Genomic DNA, 19,639 nt, shown 5'->3' with positions numbered 1-19,639 from the left:
AAACTCCCACTGAGTGCAACTTCGACATTGAGGACAGAGAGCTCTTGGCAGTTAAGTTAGCCCTAGAGGAGTGGCGTCATTGGCTGGAGGGAGCTAAAGAGCCATTTTTAGTTTGGACGGATCATAAGAATCTCGAGTATCTCCGATTGGCTAATCCCAGGCAATCGTTGGTTCCTGTTTTTCTCCCGGTTCGACTTTTGTCTGTCCTATCGACCAGGTTCCAAGAATGGGAAGCCAGATGCCCTGTCTCGTCAGTTCCCGGATTTGGACGCTGCACCTGCACCCAGCACCATCCTGTCTCCATAGTGCCTCATAGGAGTGGCCACGTGGGATATTGAGACAATCGTCCTCATAGCCCTGTCTGGTGAGTCAGGCCCCAGTGCTTGCCCTCCTAACTGTCACTTTGTACCGCAATCTGTCTGTTCAAATGTCCTGCAATGGGGTCACTCATCCAAGCTGGCTTGTCACCTGGGCATCATACATACCACTGCTCTCATCAAGCAACGCTTCTGGTGGCCTGCTATAGAGGGGAGTGTACTTGAGTTTGTGGAGGCCTGTTCTGTGTGTGCCCGGAATAAAACTTAAAACCAACCACCTGCCGGCTTACTGCAACCCCTACCAGTACCCAGGAGACCCTGGTCCCACATTGCCCTGGACTTTGTCACTGGTTTTCCACCTTCTCACGGCAACACCACAGTCCTCACTATTGTTGACCGATTTTCTAAATCAGTGCACTTGGTTCCCTTACCCAAATTACCATCTGCCAAAGAGACAGCTGAGTTACTCGTGCAGCATGTCTTCAGGTTACATGGATGTGGTCACAGACAGAGGGCCCCAGTTCACCTCAAATTTTTGGCGTGCTTTTTGTAACCTTCTCGGGGCCAAAGTCAGTCTGTGTTCAGGTTTCATCCCCAGTCAAATGGCCAGTCGGCGCGAGCCAACCAGCAGATGGAGACAGTACTGCGGTGCCTGACATCACAGGACCCTACAGCCTGGAGCCTTCAGCTACTGTGGGTGGAGTATTCCATGAACTCCTTGCCATCCTCCTCTACTGGGTTGTCACCGTTTCAGTGCTGCCTCGGCTACCAGCCTCCAGTGTTCCCGGCCCAAGAGGAGGAGGAGGAGGAGGAGGAGGTCGGGGGTTCCCTCAGCACAGGCGTTCATCCGACGCTGTCACTGAACATGGAGGCAGACCCGGGCTACCCTTCTTCGCTCACAGACCAGAGTGAAACATCAGGCAGACCGTCGCCGCACCAGGGCTCCCCACTACTCCCAGGAGCAGCGGGTCTGGCTTCCCACACGGGATATTACCCTGAAGGTGGCCGCCCCGAAGTTGAATCCACGCTTCATCGGCCCCTACACCATCGCCATTGTCAGATTGTCACAGCGTGTACTTTACGTTACCTGACTGCCACGTGAGTGCAAATAGCTTGAAGCGCTTTGTTAAGAGATTCAATAGTTTAAAGTTGTTTTTTTCCTGTTCTGAACCCTGCACGTTTTTGAAGTCTTTGGCCTGTCGTCTTTTGGATTATCTGCCTGTAACTGTCTGCCTGCCTGCCTGTCTATGAACCCTGCCTGTACCTGGACTCTGTTTTGCCCACTGGACTGTTCTTTGAATAAATTTCAATCACTGCAAGAGTTATTATGATCTGCGCTTGATTCCTGTCCTCAGTCGTGACATTTATTGTAGATTCTGCAAGTTCAATATAGATTATAGTTCAAAAGTTGAATGAGTACTTATGTCCTTTCGATTTCTTACACTTTGGGCCGTTGTTGGCCGTACACGCTAGCATTCTGCTAATGAACGCTGATTGGTCAGAGACGGACTTGTGACTAATGACTAAGATGGCATCTGAAGCTGAAGCAGAATCAGAAACATTATCTTAAGGAGGACTTTCCGTCAAAGTTAATTGTTATATATTATATGTATATATTATATATGCAGAAGTGCCAAAGTGACTCAGAAGCAGGACCTCTGGCAGTGACGTCATCTTTTTGAACAGATTTTAAGAACAGATAAGTGAACTTAAAAAATGCAATATTCAGAGTGTATTATCTAGCCCCCCTTTTGAATGTGACTTTCAAATTACTTGACAATAATTACACCCTGAGAAAAGTGTAATTTGAGGGTGAAACCCCGTCGACTCCCATTCATTCTGCACTCACTGGCGAGCGCCCTCGCATGGACAGATGTTATCGCAACCAGTTCAGAAACCGGAAGTCACCAGAGAGTGCCAGTTCTCTTCATATTAGACATTCTCTGGTCAGCTGATGTGTGTCGGGTCGGATTAGCGCAGGAGGTAGACTGGTTGAATTACATTTGCTAGTTTGATTCTGGCTCCTCCCAGCTGATTGTCGAGTTGTCCCTGACGAGCTGGTTGACTCTGCTGTATGTGTGTGTATGTGTGTGTGTGTATCTGTGTATGTAATACTTGCATGCATTACTCAGCCATATATATATATATATATATATATATATATATATGTATATATATATATATATATATATATATGTATATATATATATGTATATATATATGTATATATATATATATATATGTATATATATATGTATATATATATATGTGTGTGTATGAATAGCTGTAAGTCGCTCTGGATAAAAGCATCTGCTAAATGCCCTAAATATAGTAAACATAATATATATAAACTAAATCTATTATTTTTGTGTATAATTGTTTTAGTTTTAGATATTATTGTTATTGTTTTCTAAGGTTAGGGTTATCGCCCTAAAGGGCACTGTGTGTTTTACTGTGAGGGGCACATACTCACTGACCCCCTGGTGGCTCTCTGTGAGGGGCACATACTCACTGACCCCCTGGTGGCTCTCTGTGAGGGGCACATACTCACTGACCCCCTGGTGGCTCTCTGTGAGGGGCACATACTCACTGACCCCCTGGTGGCTCTCTGTGAGGGGCACATACTCACTGACCCCCTGGTGGCTCTCTGTGAGGGGCACATACTCACTGACCCCCTGGTGGCTCTCTGTGAGGGGCACATACTCACTGACCCCCTGGTGGCTCTCTGTGAGGGGCACATACTCACTGACCCCCTGGTGGCTCTCTGTGAGGGGCACATACTCACTGACCCCCTGGTGGCTCTCTGTGAGGCCGGGGGCATCGCTGTCAGTCTGAGATCAAACAGACAGATGAGCCCTACGCCGAACAGCCGCTCGACTCTGTCCCTGCTGGGCGCTCCTGGTACGGCGCTCCTGGTACGGCGCTCCTGGTACGCTACGAACAGCCGCTCGACTCTGTCGGGCCGAGCTGCACGCGGTCTCCACGCTCCGACCGGCGTCACGCACGGTCGCCATGGAAACAGGGATGTGTACAGCTCAGGGGTTTATTGAAGACGAAGAAAGAGAGCTAGTGAGAGATAGTTGTATCTCTCCATATCCCTCCTTTCGCTTTCTTCTATTTCTGTATCTCCTTACATCAGCTCTCCTCCAGCGCGCTGCCACCTGTTTTCTCTTTGTCTCTGTCTCTGCCTCCCCCCTCTTTCCCCCTCTCTCCCCCTCTCTCACACAGATAAACTCCACACACATCCGCTATATAACGCACTTTAGATGGGAACTTGTCAGAGCGGAATATGAGATTAGAGAGTTTCCATCCGGGTAGTAGATGTGTTTGTGTGATGTGTAAACCGCAGCAGTCTGCTTCCTGTATTAGTGGATCAACCTGAGGGACGTCTTTGTTCCCACACACACTAATGACCATGGCAGGCAGAATATTAACTATATCAATAGTTACAATACAACCAAAACATTCAGTGGAGACCACAGAAGCATTTGCCTATCTTAAGAGTGTCCTTAAAATTATAACGTACAAATGTATCAACTCAAGAAATGAATATACTGGAACATTTTTGACGGCATAATAAACCAACAAGTAGCCATCTAATAAAGCTTTAATAAACACGGATGAAGGCCAGTGTTGTCAATAGGGGTTTGCTTACAGTTAGAGAGCAAACACTGCGTCACTGAGGAGTTGTGTCTGATTGCTTAGTGCAGCCTGGGTCCTCTGCTCTTCTGCTGCCCTCCCGTCCACTAGGGGCTGCGGTCTGCGGGGCCCCAGGAGGCCTGGGTCAGAGGGGCCCCAGGAGGCCTGGGTCAGGGGGCCCCAGGAGGCCTGGGTCAGAGGGGCCCCAGGAGGCCTGGGTCAGAGGGGCCCCAGGAGGCCTGGGTCAGAGGGGCCCCAGGAGGCCTGGGTGGGTCAGAGGGGCCCCAGGAGGCCTGGGTGGGTCAGAGGGGCCCCAGGAGGCCTGGGTGGGTCAGCGGGGCCCCAGGAGGCCTGGGTGGGTCAGAGGGGCCCCAGGAGGCCTGGGTCAGAGGGGCCCCAGGAGGCCTGGGTGGGTCAGAGGGGCCCCAGGAGGCCTGGGTCAGAGGGGCCCCAGGAGGCCTGGGTCAGCGGGGCCCCAGGAGGCCTGGGTCAGCGGGGCCCCAGGAGGCCTGGGTGGGTCAGCGGGGCCCCAGGAGGCCTGGGTCAGAGGGGCCCCAGGAGGCCTGGGTCAGAGGGGCCCCAGGAGGCCTGGGTCAGAGGGGCCCCAGGAGGCCTGGGTCAGAGGGGCCCCAGGTGGCCTGGGTCAGCGGGGCCCCAGGAGGCCTGGGTCAGCGGGGCCCCAGGAGGCCTGGGTGGGGGGGTTTCTGTGAGCAGACGTCCGCCTGGTTAACTGGTTAACTGGTTAACTGGTTAACTGACCTGAGTGCAGCGTAGGTCTTCCTCTTCATTTATCCCTTGTGTTTGAGCCCATATCGGTCGGCCTGCCAGGCAGGGCTGGGCTGGGCGATGTGTTTTGTGTGTATGTTGTGAGTGAGAATAGTAATTGAAAGGTTGTTATCTGTGCTATGGATGAGAGGCCAGTGGGTCTTTTTAAATTAGCTTATCTTTCATCACTTGTGTGATTATCAATGGCTTATGGATGTGTGGCCATTTAATGAGATGTGAATAGTGTGTCTGTATAAAACGTTTATTTCTCCTTCAATTTAAAGTCATCTATATATTTAACTTTTGTGGATAAAACATACATCAAGAAACATTAGTTCTAGTCAGGGACAAAAACCCATCAGTCTAATATGGAAACTTGCTCTATAAATATATCCCCATGAGCCATGCCATCCCACACGCACTGCAACAACGTCATCCATCCAAACAGTGGCTGGTGCTATAGCAACCATGCCATCCCAGTACAGATGGCCGGCCCTGATCATGTTTATTCTACTCTAATGTAATGCACTTAAGTCCCAATGCCTACCCATGCCTTCCAAATGATGTAACTGCAATCATGTGTAAGTGAGTTTGCCTAAGAATTTGATTGGTGGACGATTCTGGTAAAAATAAATGAAGTGATGATGTGTAGCATGTTTCACATAGCCAGGTCTTTCAACTCTGTTGAAGCTGGCTTGTGCATATGAGGAAGGCCTCTCTATCAATGTCATAAGCAAGACAAAGTAAGTATTGCGTAAGAGTAGACGAGCCATTGGCTGTGATTACAATCCCAATACTCAGCATTGCAGTGATGCAATGTTTCCAATGAATAGCAAAAAAATATTTTTGTTATAACTGTATTTTCACGTCCAATAACACATATCTGAACGCATGTGAATTACAAATGTAAACGGGGGATTCACATTTGTTTCGGCTTTTCATGCAGCAGGCTAACTAGTCATTTTTAAAAAATGGCTTGAGGATACATACCATAAGCATGTGAAAGGTTAGAGGTCTGGTTTCACTGGTTGGCTTGTTTGATGCCTCTATGTTTAAGACAATGTTACATGTTTTTCATATTTTCTTGTTTGTCTGTCCCAATTTTAACTCTCTTTTATTCCAAATAATATCCATGCTGCTATTTTATTCTATTTTATTCTTGCTGCAGAGCATTTTGAGTGCTATACAAAATAAATGTATAATTATTATTCATTACTATGGGATAGGTCTATATAGTGTCGCCTAGCTCTAAGCAGAACTTTTATACTCTTATGTGATTAAAAGATGAAGTTATTATCATTGTAACAAATATGAATGCAATGAGTGGCAGCTTTGTGTAGCCTATCACAGTGCTGCTACAGAGTGGCCCGGGGCTAGGGAGGCCGGGACATCACAGTGGATTATTGACCAATCACAAAAGACAAAACATTCTCATTTGTTCTCTCTGTACTTTAATTCATCTGCTTCACGTTTCAGCACAGTGAACTCCTGCTGACCTCAAGCAGGGTGTCAGCTGTCAGCTCTTGTTAAATCTCTTTAAATTGAGTCTGCCTCCACGTTTTTGTACGACTTCTTTCTATTTCACGGTCCTATGGAGTTCATTACATAACAGCCATGTCAACATAAACACCATATATTGATAACATAGGCCCCTGATCTGTGTGTCTGTGTGTCTGTGTGTGTATGGGCATGTGCTTACATGCATGCTTTGGTGAGGGGGAGAGAGATACGAGTTTAAAAAGTCTAAAAATACCACGTGTGCTTTGGTTAATAAACACTCATCATTTGACGCGGTCCACAAGCGGCCGTGTGACCTGTGAGTGTCCGTGGTCACGATAGGAGTCTGCCTTACATAACGTTCAGCTTTACATATATGGGTTAAAAAAACAACCTGGTCAGCTGATGTTATGTGACCACTGTTGACGAGCAGAACTAATGAGACCTCAGATCTCATCCGACTCAGTGTTGGGAGAGACGGATGATGTAAACAAAAACTAACCTTGTTGTTGTTGTGTTGAATGAGTGAAGTATATTTTCCTGGGAAACGGTAATAATAATAATAATTGTATAAATTGCTAGATTGAGTATTAATTGCTAGATGCTTTAATTTGAAATCCAATTTCACTTTATCCTTCTACGAATCAGCAAAGCATACCCTATCTACCTTATTATGTCAAGGTCACAGGAGAAGCAAGGTTCAACTGTAAAGAAAGATCACTTCACATTGTCAAAAAAGAAAAAGGTTTGATAGGAGAAACAATTTGAGAATTTTTCAAGCATTTGATTGCATGTGATTTTATGTGTATTTATGTGTGTTTTATATTACGTCATGCTCTGACTCTGATACAATGTCAAGTTTTCACTTCCTTTACCAAGAGCCCCATCTACTGGCAAATACGTGATGTGCAATAAAAGTGCACATTCTTTGTAAAAACAAAACTAATACTCAACCAAATCCATCTATGATTAATTCAACGAGATGCTTCATAAATACGTTTTAATCTTGATTTATAGCCGTGTAGACAATCATACTGAATACACTTCTTACTTTGTTCTAGAATAAACAAAGCACTTCAACAAAATGCCTCAACCACCAGCAACACAAAGTGCATTATGACATGAGGAGGTATACCTCCTCATCATGTTATGACATGAGGAGGTATACCTCATCAACGTGTTATGACATGATGAGGTATACCTCATCATGTCATAACATGATGAGGCATACTATAAAATAACACTGACTTTATGGTGAACATTGTTGATATTAATGAAATAATTTGTTTGTGGGGAATATCAACTTCACCATAACAACAAAATAAAACAAAAACCAAGAAACATACACAACGTTTATACATTCTCTGCAACTCGTTTTGTTAATTCTCCGGACTGGGCCCTACCTGACCACCAGCAGCTATTAAACATCCACTGGTCTTACTGGTCCCCAGTGCTCCTGGAGTCTCCCCTGTGTCGACAGAGTACGATGTAGCACTATGTACTATGTCTGTGTGTAGCGGATGATCTCGCTGAGGTCGTAGCCCGTCACCCCGAAGGCGTAGCCGTCGCCGTCACAGAACTTGGCGCCGCAAATCTGAGTGTCCGTCACACACTCATTGTACATATGGGAAATCTAGAAGGAGATACAAACGCAGTGATATTTAACCATGAACTGTACACTGCTGTACACTACTGAACACACTAACTGGAGGAAGGGTACCTCCACGGTGTTGGACTCTGGTGTCATCGTCAGGTGCCACACTCTGACGAAAGAATCTTCGGCTGCAGACAAAAGCTGAAGCACATGAACAGCGTTACACGAATGCACACAGAATTGACTACAAGCTGCCAAGCTACAAGTTATTTAAGCAATAGATCACGACAGGCTGTGGTATGTTCTCATCCCCTTAACTGTGGTATAATGAGAACATACCACTGACTGAAGTGATCTATTGCTTTTATAAAACGGTTACGTAAGTATGGCGAAATTAAAGTCATTGACACCCTCAATTTTGAAAAGCGAGAAAGTCGGAAAAGCTTTTTTTTTAACAAAAAAGTAGTCCCTCCTGGCTGCCGGCAAAGTGTACGGCGGTTGCTATGCAACACACTGTAGCGTCCTTCAGAGAGAAGGCTAGAGACGGTAGCTTGGTTCGCCGACAATTTAGCCTTCTATGGAGTTCACTCAGCATGTGCCTTTGCTTTACAACATTTCCACCCTCTCCATCAATCAACATGTTTTTAGGCTTCAGTGAACTATGCTATTGCTTTTATATATAAATAAACAACAGTTCAAGTTAGGCGCGGAGTGATACTGAACTCTGTAAACTGAACGGGCGTCATAGCTGTGTGTATACTCTCAATAGACAACAGTTGGGAACCAATCAGATCGCTTGATTTAAGCCACCCATTTTATAATTTGTGATAAATAACATTCACAGTTACAGTGTCACGATGCCAGTCAACAGTGGGAAGTGTTAGACCACTAAGGCCAGCCATGCTAAAAGTGTCCACACTCAAGGTGTTGTAAGATGGGTTAGGATAAAAGCATCCACCCAAGCACAGGTATAATTACAGTACGGTCTGTTGTGGTATAATTACAGTACGGTCTGCTGTGGTATAATTACAGTACGGTCTCTTGTGGTATAATTACAGTACGGTCTGTTGTGGTATAATTACAGTACGGTCTGTTGTGCTTACCAGCCCGGAGAAAGGGGCGATATCAAGCGAGTAGATCCAGCGAGCATGAGCGTTGACCTCTGCATGCAGGATCCCAGTCACAGCCTCGTACAGACGGATCTGCCCAGTGCCGTAGCCCGCCACCACCGTGCCCTTCCACAACTTGACTGATGAGCAGCTCATGCTGAAGGGGGTCGTAGCCCGACAGGGGGAGGGTGGGGACAGAGGCCGACGGGGGAGTGGAACATAAGACGAGGTCAGGCATGAGGAGAAAAGCTAGAGGACCAAGAAGGAGATTTTACTGATGCAACTGATGCTATTATAACATAGACTAGTCTGGAATAAATAATAATGATGAAACTTAAACATAATAAAGGGGTAATGAAGCAATGCGTAAGAAAAAATAAACCTGTGATGAATAGTGTTGATAATAAATGGGACTGAATGACACAATCTACAGACTCTAAAACGGAGAGGTGGTGCAAACTTACTCAAAGCCAGTGATCTTGTTGAGCAGCTGGAATTCCTCCCCAGACTTCCACACACAGAGCGTTCCAGTATCATCTGCACTGACCATGTCAGCAATACACTCCTAAATTTAAAAAACAGAATCATTGTGCAGATAGCACTGTGGTAAGGGTACTAAATGACTTCATAAGAATGTAATCCATTATGTAACTTTAAGATTGTGTTTTACAATGTATTAAACAACATTCATATTGGATAGACAACCATACAGTATATATAGCATATTCAAAGGTGAATAAGAGGGTTGTTTAGCTGTGGTCTACCTGACTGCCAGAGCACTCTGATGCCATGTCTGTGATGGACTCCTTGTGTTCGTCCAACACCTCAGACAGGGTGATGTTGCCGCCTTTACTGGGGACGTCAAACACTAGGATCCCCCCAGACGCGTCCCCTGGACGGAGATCAGAGAACCAGAAGGTAGCATGAGTAGAAAACATCATCCAAAGCTTCTCAAAGTAAGGACAGAAATAACCCAGATACTGCCTGTACAGTAAGTACAGTGAGAGAACACTCACCTACACATATGTAACTCTCTCTCACTGCTGCTATCCCTCTGGCAAACACTGCCTGAGCTGGGGTAGAAATAGGTAAATAATGATTTATAAGGCTAAAGCATATTTGAAAAAAATACAATGTTATCATAAAATAAGCAAACACTAGTTATAGGCAGCCAAAATTGTCACTGAAACACGGGGCAAAATGTTACAACTATTTGTATTAGTTTCATTTGAACAGACACCTGTAGCGGATTCCGGGGTGTCCAGGGCATGCCAGTACACCATGATGGAGCCATCAGACTCATACATCTGAAACAACAGCATGGAAGAGCCATGTGTTAGAGTGCAGGGCAGTGTACACACACAGTCACACTCACAAAGACACACACACACAGACACCACACACACAGACACCACACACACACACACACACACACACAGACACACACAGACAGACACCACACACACAGACACCACACACACAGACACACAGACACCACACACACAAACAGACACCACACACACAGACACACACACACACACACACACACACACACACACACACACACACACACACACACACACACACACACACACAGACACCACACACACACACACACACACACACAGACACACAGACACCACACACACACACACACACACACACACACACACACACACACACACACACACACACACACACACACACAGGGAGAGAGAGAGAGCCATAACAACCTGAATGCCCTTCTGGGATGTGAGCACCAGCAGGTCACGAGAGGGAAGAACACACCAGGCTGCCTGTCACAGAACGGATGTTGATGGTTGAAAACAAAGTCAACAGAAGAGATACATACATCCACAATATGCACGCACACACGCACACGCACACGCACACACACACACACACACACACACAAATAAATGAACTAATGAATGTATGAATGGCGGCTGACCTGCATGATGAGAGAGGTGCTGGTGGCCACATTGGGCTCCTTGGACTGCAGCTGGCGGTGGGAGGTGTTCAGGCCGTCCCAGGACGCGCTGACGATGCTCACCGTGTTGGCATGGACCACCGTGAAGAGGGTGAGGCTCCGCGGGGAGATGCGCAGCACGCTCAGGTTGTTGTGGAGTGCCGAGGCGCTGTTCTTGATCTGGATGCTCTTCTCTTTACGGTACATCTTGTTGATAAGGGCGACCTGTTGTTCGTTTGAAGAACAATGACCTGAAGGACAGAGTCAGACAGGCACGATTGGCTTTTTACCATGGGGATTTTATAAGGGATAGTTAATACACTAAAACACCAATTCTTTACGGAGGTTATCGGTGAACAAGTATTTCAGGGTGCCAGCGGTAAGCTCGTTAAAGTAAAATGTACAACTACAACTACATGATGTAAAAGGTAACGCAAGCTCTTAGATGATCGGATCTAACCGATATCTTAAGCAGAAGTTCAGTGTACAATGGTCAAACCGATCGATAATGATCGGGTGTGTGAGCCATGTGAGCTTACGGTAGGTAACCCGTTTAGGAGAGGCTCTCCTCCTCCGCGTCCTCTGCAGCCATAGAGACGCAGCTCTGCGTAACGCGTCACCAAACCACGTGTCGCGTCGACGTCGGTTGCTTGGCAACTCCACTAACAAAAGCAAGACACACCGTGGGGGAAAAAGGCAAAATAAAAGTCCTAAAACATTTAAAAGCGCCTGGCATTCAGAGGGTAGGTCTTCTTTAAAAACGTTTGCCGTGATGTCCACCTTTAAAAAGGAGAAGGTCACGTTGAGGTAACTTACTGGTAATAACATGTGGTTCCTTTCTCTCAGTGGGGAGTAAAGGTAAGTGAGTGTGTAACTCTTGGTGTGTTACTTATAAGCAACAACAAAAACAGGAAAAGTCAAAAGCAGCTTTGGAAGATCTCTCAAAACTACACTACAGGAGGACATGATTTGACATGTTTTATCAACCGTTGTTTCCCATTCTTCAAGCCTCTAAGATGTCGCGCTCTGCATCCAAGTCCCGCGCAGAGACCCGGGGCCCCAAGGCCTCTGTCCCAGCGGCCCCTCTGCAGAGCCCGGGGCCCCCCGTGGAGGAGGGCCTGTTCCCCGGGCCCCTGACCCAGACCCAGTGGCAGGCCCTGCTGAGGCTGGAGGACACGGGCGTGGTTGTCCAGAAGGTCGTGGAGGACCTCCTGGGCAGGGCCATGGAGCGATGCCTCCAGATACACGTCGGCCGACAGGTGACGCCTGGACCTGAGTGCATTCTCCAGTCAATCATACAAATGGATATTTCCACATGTGACTCCTTTACCCCCAAGCCTCTGTGGTAAAACCTGCCTCTCTGTTCAGCTGGTGGCCTTCACCGTCTCCTGGGCCCAAGGCCTCCTGGTCCCGGCCATGGAGCTGGTGCTCCTGGACCGGGACCCAGGAGACGGAGTGGAGGAGGCCTTCTGCACCGCTGAAGATCCACAGCCGGTGCCTTCGCCCATAGACTGCTGGGGCCAAGGCTGTGTGCCTGTTGTGGCCATCGCTCCTCCTCCTCCTCACAAAGTATGCTCTGCCATTTCAAATTAAATGTACTGCCGCTTGGTTTATTGCTGTCCCGTATCTTTCAGCTGTGATACCCAAATTTCCCATCTGCAATTAATAAAGAAGTTATTAATACAGTAATACTAGTATTTACTATTATATCATTGCATGTAGTGCTTTTTAAAACAGCTAAAGTGCTTTACATATAGTGACTGTGTATGTGTGTGTGTGTGTGGGGGGGGGGGTGACTGTGTGTGTGTGTGTGTGTGTGTGTGTGTGTCCACTACTGTAGCTCATCTTATCTTTGGTTTTAACAGGGGCCCGCCCTGCCCAGGGGCCCAGCTGAAATGTTACGCGGCTCAAACGTAACAAAGAAACCTCACAGATAACAAGTGAAGGACAAAGTGGCCGTAACAGAAGGAGAGAGGATCAGATCCCAGCCCTCACTGAGCACTCACTCCTACGCCACCAGGCAAAAGCAATAGAAAGACAAAAATGAAGATTCTGCTGAATCCAAATACGGCGGCTCAAGAACCAGTCACCAACACTGGCCGTTTCCCGGTAACACAGGAAGAGGAGGCTTCATTCACTTCCTTCTATACGTCTGAGGACAAGCAGTCCGTGTCACAGAGACATCATGTCCTCCAGCTGCTCCCTAAAAGACAGACCATACATGGACTTCCTGTCCGAGGGCACAAGTACAACCAACAGCGCGCGGTGACAACCAGCATGAAGCTCAACACCTCTGAAGAATAATGGTGTGTTCCAGACACCTCGGACACCAGCCTTCCGAGTTGCACTTGTGACGTAATTTCCTGTCTCGTAGCCATTCTAGCGTTCCCGTTGGGTCTTTGTGATGGCGTCACGTCATTGGCTAGTCGTTGTTATTGTTAGCTACATTAGCCTCTTTAGCAAACCAGCTCGAAAACAAACAACACAACTTTACATTGTATCGCAGGCACAGCAAGACCGTGCAATGCATACATTGGTGACCGGAATAAAGTAGAAATGTAACCAAGTGTGTAAGAGCATTTAAAATCGACATTAAAATGACCAACGTGGTACAAATACAAAGAAAACCAATCTCTTTACGGGCGCAGCCATGTTTGTTGTTGAGTCGTACGGCCTCACTGAGTGGGACCGACCACCAGGGGGCGCTCCTCCGTGAAATGCCTCATTTACACCTTACGACTAACGCCATACCATACCGATGGATAGCACCACAACGCCGCACCCTGATCTGGGACTGACCTTTGTTACATATTTTTAAATAATAAAAGTACACTAAGAAGAATGGGATGCGAGGAGCTGTTGGTGGCATTGTTGTAGAACATGCACCTGTGTGTCTATGTGAAAAGTGATCAATCAATTTAAATGTCATTTTCTTTTGAAAGGCAAAATAATAATTTGTCTGCATGTGAAAAAAGTAAAGCCTAAGTTGTTGTTATTTGTAAAATATATTTTATTTTGCCCCTAACCCTAACCCAAGTAATAATCATTAGCGTTGACAAGAAAAGTAAGCTTTTAAATAGTCCTAAACAATTACACGCTAATGTTGGTGAATTCTGAAGAAATGTATCTCAATTTCTTCAGAATGATTTGATTAAATCAGTTAATCTATTATTACATCGACAAAGATTAAGCAAAGTGTAGCAGTGATGACCATAATTAAAGTCCACATTCAAATTCAAACTAATTAAAAAGCTTGATGGGAAATAAGAAAATTATTTTAAAAAAAAAGACATGTTTTTAGTTTATAAATATATCATACATTTTTCAACTGCCTTTATTAAACATACTGTCGCTGTCGTAAATAAACTTAATACTTAATACGATAATTAATTTGAGAAATATGGTAGAAATAAAGTCGTGGGTGACGTCATAGGCAGTGCTCATGCAACCAACCTAGTTTAAGTATCCCGGAAGTCTGTGGTACAAACAGCCAATCATTATTCAGGAAAGAGGCGTCTGCACCAATCCGCAAAGGTTTAGTACTAACCCTAGTCTAGCACGTTTGTATGACCCTCTGCACATGTGTCCGAATTGTAACACAACTTGAGAACACCAATAATTGAACAGAATTGAAATACATTAGAATTTAAAAGCGATACTATCGCAGAAAGAGACAAAGACAAGGTAAGGATAGAACGTAGAATAAACAAAAATGTACATATTGTTGCTATTTTGATTCACAAACGGTCGATACCTTGATACCATATACACGGGATATGGAGTCGCGATGACTTGTTTCTGGTCTTAACTGTATATAACAACTTAACGATCAAATCACGTCATCTTGTACTGCTGGTGACGCCAGAAGCGGTCCAGTCTTGATTTAAAACAGTTATCACTCATGATCACATTCTCAGGGAGTGAGTTCCAATCAGCTACAATTCTTTGGCTGAAGAGTGAGCCTCGCACATCGAGCCTAAACCAGGCTTGTGGTGAGATTGACTCTTAACACATGTAATGTTGGAGTCAATCTCGTTATTATACAGTGTGTTATTAAATGTTATTCATGTCTTTTCACAGATGATTCCGTCAGACTCATCCCAAGCCAAGGAGGACGGCAATGGTGTTCCTGCGAAGGCCAAGCGTAGTAAAGCCGAGGACCAGGCGGAGCAGGACGCCGTCCTCCGGCCCGTGAAGCTGTCCCGGACCGAGCTCTACAAGCCCCCCACGGTGGAAGAGCTGCACCAGCTGAAGGAGGCCGAGAGCCTCTTCCACTGCAGCCTGCTTAAAATGCAGGTAAGCTGTCAACAATCACCCAAGATGTATTCAAATGCATTATTGCATTCTGTTTAGGTAATTGTACGCAATTAAATGTCACTTATGAAATATGCTACAGATAATAAAAAAAAATACTCTTAGTTACTAACAGTGTGCCTGCAAACATTTCACTGAGATAAACGTGCACTGACAGTCAACATCCGTATTGACTGAACGCAGATGGAAGAGTTGCTGAAAGAAGTGGCCCTGAGTGAACACAGGAAAAAGCAAATCGACTCCTTCGTCCAGACCCTGACCGAAGCGCTGCAGAGTGTGCCATCTTTCTCAAAAGTTGAGGTATGCAATCTCCTCAACCGGCCTCTGATTTATATTGATGCTACTGTTTTGACCATAAACCCTCTGTTAACATTCCTTCACATGTGTGCAGCTCGGTGACCTGTCCTGGCTGTCGGGTTCAGCCAAGGTCCCATTCATCATGATGCCTGCACAAAGTGCCGGCAAGTTCCATATGGCACCGCCGGCGTCTGTGGATCTTATAGGAAGTTACCCTTTGGGCACCTGCATCAAACCACGCATCACTGTGGACCTCGCAGTCACCATCCCGGCCGTAAGACATTCTTACTTTTCTCATTCATGCCTTGAGTTGAGGCAGACATGAGTTTTGATAGTCACAGATTGAGTGACACAATACAGTGACACGATACACTGATGAGCTAAATATGCTCCTTTTCTCTCCACCAGGAAGTCCTCCAAGTCAAGGACGATATGAACCAGAGATACCCGAGGAAGAGGGCCCTTTACCTAGCAGGCCTGGCTCAGCATCTCTCCTCCTCACCTGCAGTCGGAAGCATGCGCTACTCCTGCCTCCACGGGAACCGCCTGCGGCCCCTTCTTCTGCTGACCCCTTCAGGTATTTCTGCAGTTTTATAAATGTGTTTTACAAGAGTTCATGGTTGCTTTTTAAAGCAATTCATTTGACAAAGGGCAATTTTTCGGATATCTTCAGAGCTATTTTACAAATACTAGTTGTTTGTTCCCAGTCTAACGGTTACTGGGAACAAAGAGCCCTTCAGGAGTTTAGAACTGTATTGTACAATAAAATAGATCAAAAATGATTAATATGGCCAACACTGTGTTGTTGTGTCCTATTGTATTATATGTATGTATTTAATTTGTGCGTTTCTGGAATGGTCTGTAATGGCTGTATTGAAGTTTGGTGTCCCTCTCCTCTCCAGGCAAAGAGTGGCGAAGCTTCACGGTGCGTCTCCATGCGTGTCTCCCAGCCGGATACTTCAAGCCCAGCCGCTTCCACCCGCAGAGAAACAACATCAGGACCAAGTGGTACACGGGCCTGGACTCCTCAGATCCAGGTCACTGCCTTGATATGCTTCAGCTAGGGTCATCTAATGCTCATTATTATACATTGCCAGGTTGTCGTCAGTCATTCAACTTAACATTTAATTAGTGTAAAACAAGGCCTTGTCTCACTCCCTCTTGTCTCTCTTCCTCTCTCTCACTGTCTCCATGTGTAGAGAGCCCCGATCCGCCCACACCACATTACAACAGCTCCGTTCTAGGGGACATGCTGCCCAGAGCCCACCTCCAGTTCCTCTCAGCCGTCAGCTCTCAGTGTCCAGCGTTTGCCGAAGGAGTGGCCTTGATCAAAGTCTGGCTGCGTCAGAGGGAACTCGATCAGGTGTGCAGGAGAAACAAACATTATTTCAGTCCATAATTGGATTTTCTTTTCTGGTGATAAGGCAGAATGTATCTCTCGCCACGTCCGGGGGGGCCAGTCTCTATCGGCGCTCGACAATGTGTTTTTAAAGTAAATCTGTTGAGTTGGTTTGTATGAAACATGTCGTCATTGGTGGTCTCACTGTTGCATTTCTACTACATGATTTTCCCACAGGGAGCGGGATGTTTCAATGGCTTCCTGGCTTCCATGACTTTGGCGTACCTTCTGAGTAAACACAGAGTCAACAACAACATGACAGCCTATCAGCTGCTCCGGAACACGCTGCACTTTCTGGGTGAGCTGATTCTGAAATCGCTGCATTCCATTGCACCAATTGAGATATGGAATTATTTGTACTTGTTTTCAATAGTCTGCTGGTTCTTGATCCATGCCTTTTTATGTTCATTCCTAGCTACCACAGACCTGACGGAGACTGCAATTACCCTAGCGAGGAAACCAGACTCAACTGCAGTGAGTAATGCAGTGAAGAGGCTGGGCTAGTCTAGTTGTTCTCCATTGTCACCCTCGAAGATCACATAAAGGAACCATATTGTGAAATCAAATAATTGTAGTGAACCAGAAAATATTAGTATTAATATCTATAGTATATATGGTTGTATGTATGTCACCAGGCTTTGAACACATACATGGACACTGAGATGATGCAGTATCTCATGTGTTGGGTAGTGATCTCCTTTCCAGGCACAGGTCGTTCCTTTGCGTTTGTTTTGACGTGATTCATTGCAGTGACTGTTCCACGCAGTAGCCTTACCTGTGACTCTTGATCTCCCCGGCGCTTCCTGCAGCCATCCCTGCCAGAGTTCCAGGATGCCTTCCAGGTTGTGTTTGTCGACCCCTCCGGACACCTGAACCTGTGTGCTGAAATGACAGCATGCACCTACAAACAGGTGGGCCTTTAGTTGTTTCATTTTGGTCGACACTTGGGTTTATTCAGGACGAATTCTCAAAGCGACTGATCCAACCTCCGCTCCGTCTGTATGGCCAGGTGCAGCATGAGGCCTCCCTGTCCATGCAGTTCTGGGACGATGCCACGGTGAACGGCTTCCATGCCCTCCTCATGACCCCCAAGCCCCTGGAGAGGACCAGCGACCACATCTTCCAGTAGGCCTTTTTATATTAGTATTATTGTGCTTCAAGGCATGTATTCAGATATGATCAGAGGTTGGTGACCACAGGCCCCCCAGGCGGCTTCTGCTTTCACCACCAGGTTATTGCCTACAGTAACTACTGTCCTGGATATCCATTGGAACTACTGCAGGGAGCTCTCTGTGATGTAGTAGCGTCTACAAAAATCTAGTTTGATCCAGCATCGGGAAATACTACACAAAACTGTAAAATAGGAACTGGGGTGCGTTGTACATCGCCAATAACGGCGTCAACGTGTTTCAAGCTGTATTCCTTTACTATGCGCACACGTTTATCCGGCCACCCCCTGTGTTTACATCCTGTTTAGACTCCTGGAGCTGGTCAAGCTTCAAGCCAGCTGTAAGAAGCTGAACCTGCTCAGCGAGCTGCTGGACCACAGTGGGAACTATGTCCGCACGATGCTGCCCTACATCCTGTCCCTCCTCCAACAAGGACTAGGCCAGAGAATCCTCCTCCTGACCCACTCCCTCTCACCGGACCCAGAGGTCAGCAGGACTGTTGTTGTCGGGGTCAACAATGCACACGTGACTCAGTCCTCTCTTTCCATAGTTCTTGTTTAAAAAGTTCTGTTTGGTGATACCAGGTCACATTGAGGTACGGTGTTCCACTGCCACCGAGGTCTCTGAATGTGTTAGCGTTGATGTAAAGCATTGACTGACATCTCACTGACTGTTTGGTTTTGTAGTGGGCGGTGGAGGCTGAACCCCCAAAGCACAAAGCCCAGCCTCCGCTCTCGTTCGGCCTGATCCTCAGACCCCATTACGCCGCCTCAGCCCTGGAGAGGGGCCCGCCGGCAGACAGCCCCAAGGTGTGTGTGAGAGTATACAAGTGTCTAATAATGTTTCCATTTCCGCACTTTGATGCTTTCTTTATGCACCCGTTGGCCATTAATATTGTTGTCATTAATCTATTGTTTCCATTCTTGTCCCAGGCAGCAGAGTTTCGCGAGCTGTGGGGGCCGCGCTCCGAGCTGCGGCGCTTCCAGGACGGGGGCATCACGGAGGCGGTGCTCTGGAGCGGAGAGAGCGTCTGTGAGAAGCGGCTGGTCCCCAGGCAGATTGTCACTCACCTGCTACAGCTGTAACATAATCCTGTCCTATTATTATATATTCATTAGGGATGCACCGAAATTTCGTCCACCGAAAATTTTCGGTGGCCGAAACAACACGGGCGAAACAGGAAATTGTGATGACGCAAACAAAAACCGCGGCCAGCACACGCTTGTGCCAGCACACAAATGACACCTCTAGCTAAATGTAGTAATCTAGAGAACCAGCTACAACCTTGTTTTCATCCAAACGAGCCGTCTTTAGCGACGGCTCGCTATGAGACAGCTTCTATGAGCTGTCGGCTATCAGCCGCGAGTTTAGGGACCGTCCGCAAAGTGCCGACAGCTTCTATGAGCTGTCGAGCTTAGGGACCGTCCGCAAAGTGCAAAACGGAAAACGGTGTTGTTTTTTCAGTGCTAAATAAATATTTTTATACTTTTAATAATTAATTGATTTATTCTTTGAATTGCAATGCCTTGATTTTAGTGAGGTTAGTACACAGTCATAACTATTAATGCAA

At 46.5% G+C, this 19,639-nt stretch overlaps 3 protein-coding genes across 3 annotated transcripts; 2 read left to right on the top strand and 1 right to left on the bottom strand.

The window, feature by feature from the left end:
• Nucleotides 1-7,465: 7,465 nt before the first annotated feature.
• On the bottom strand, nucleotides 7,466-11,462 carry LOC311370717 (WD repeat-containing protein 54-like). The gene is made up of 10 exons (XM_084489045.1): nucleotides 11,430-11,462; nucleotides 10,873-11,141; nucleotides 10,655-10,717; nucleotides 10,162-10,228; nucleotides 9,938-9,994; nucleotides 9,686-9,813; nucleotides 9,386-9,486; nucleotides 8,916-9,078; nucleotides 7,939-8,013; nucleotides 7,466-7,851 (listed from the first exon to the last, which is right to left on the bottom strand). Exons 2-10 carry the CDS (start codon nucleotides 11,095-11,097, stop codon nucleotides 7,720-7,722), a joined length of 1,011 nt encoding a protein of 336 aa, XP_084345171.1. The 5' UTR covers nucleotides 11,098-11,141; nucleotides 11,430-11,462; the 3' UTR covers nucleotides 7,466-7,719.
• Nucleotides 11,463-11,906: 444 nt separating this feature from the next.
• On the top strand, nucleotides 11,907-13,194 carry c20h2orf81 (chromosome 20 C2orf81 homolog; the record flags this gene model as incomplete). Its single annotated transcript, XM_084489046.1, has 3 exons — nucleotides 11,907-12,149; nucleotides 12,259-12,459; nucleotides 13,009-13,194. The coding sequence occupies 3 exons, from the start codon at nucleotides 11,907-11,909 to the stop codon at nucleotides 13,192-13,194; spliced, it is 630 nt and encodes a 209-aa protein (XP_084345172.1).
• Nucleotides 13,195-14,447: 1,253 nt separating this feature from the next.
• Nucleotides 14,448-19,154, top strand: LOC311370715 (nucleolar protein 6-like; the record flags this gene model as incomplete). The annotated part of the gene is made up of 14 exons (XM_084489044.1): nucleotides 14,448-14,574; nucleotides 14,971-15,186; nucleotides 15,388-15,504; nucleotides 15,596-15,775; nucleotides 15,910-16,078; nucleotides 16,404-16,538; nucleotides 16,701-16,864; nucleotides 17,078-17,198; nucleotides 17,316-17,374; nucleotides 17,710-17,811; nucleotides 17,910-18,025; nucleotides 18,378-18,555; nucleotides 18,756-18,878; nucleotides 19,002-19,154. The coding sequence occupies exons 2-14, from the start codon at nucleotides 14,971-14,973 to the stop codon at nucleotides 19,152-19,154; spliced, it is 1,833 nt and encodes a 610-aa protein (XP_084345170.1). The 5' UTR covers nucleotides 14,448-14,574.
• Between the last annotated feature and the right edge of the window lie 485 nt (nucleotides 19,155-19,639).

Source organism: Micromesistius poutassou (assembly GCF_964030765.1).
Source record: "Micromesistius poutassou genome assembly, contig: SCAFFOLD_4728, whole genome shotgun sequence".
NCBI classification, from domain to species: Eukaryota; Metazoa; Chordata; class Actinopteri; order Gadiformes; family Gadidae; genus Micromesistius; species Micromesistius poutassou.
This window is presented reverse-complemented; position numbering and strand designations above follow the sequence as displayed.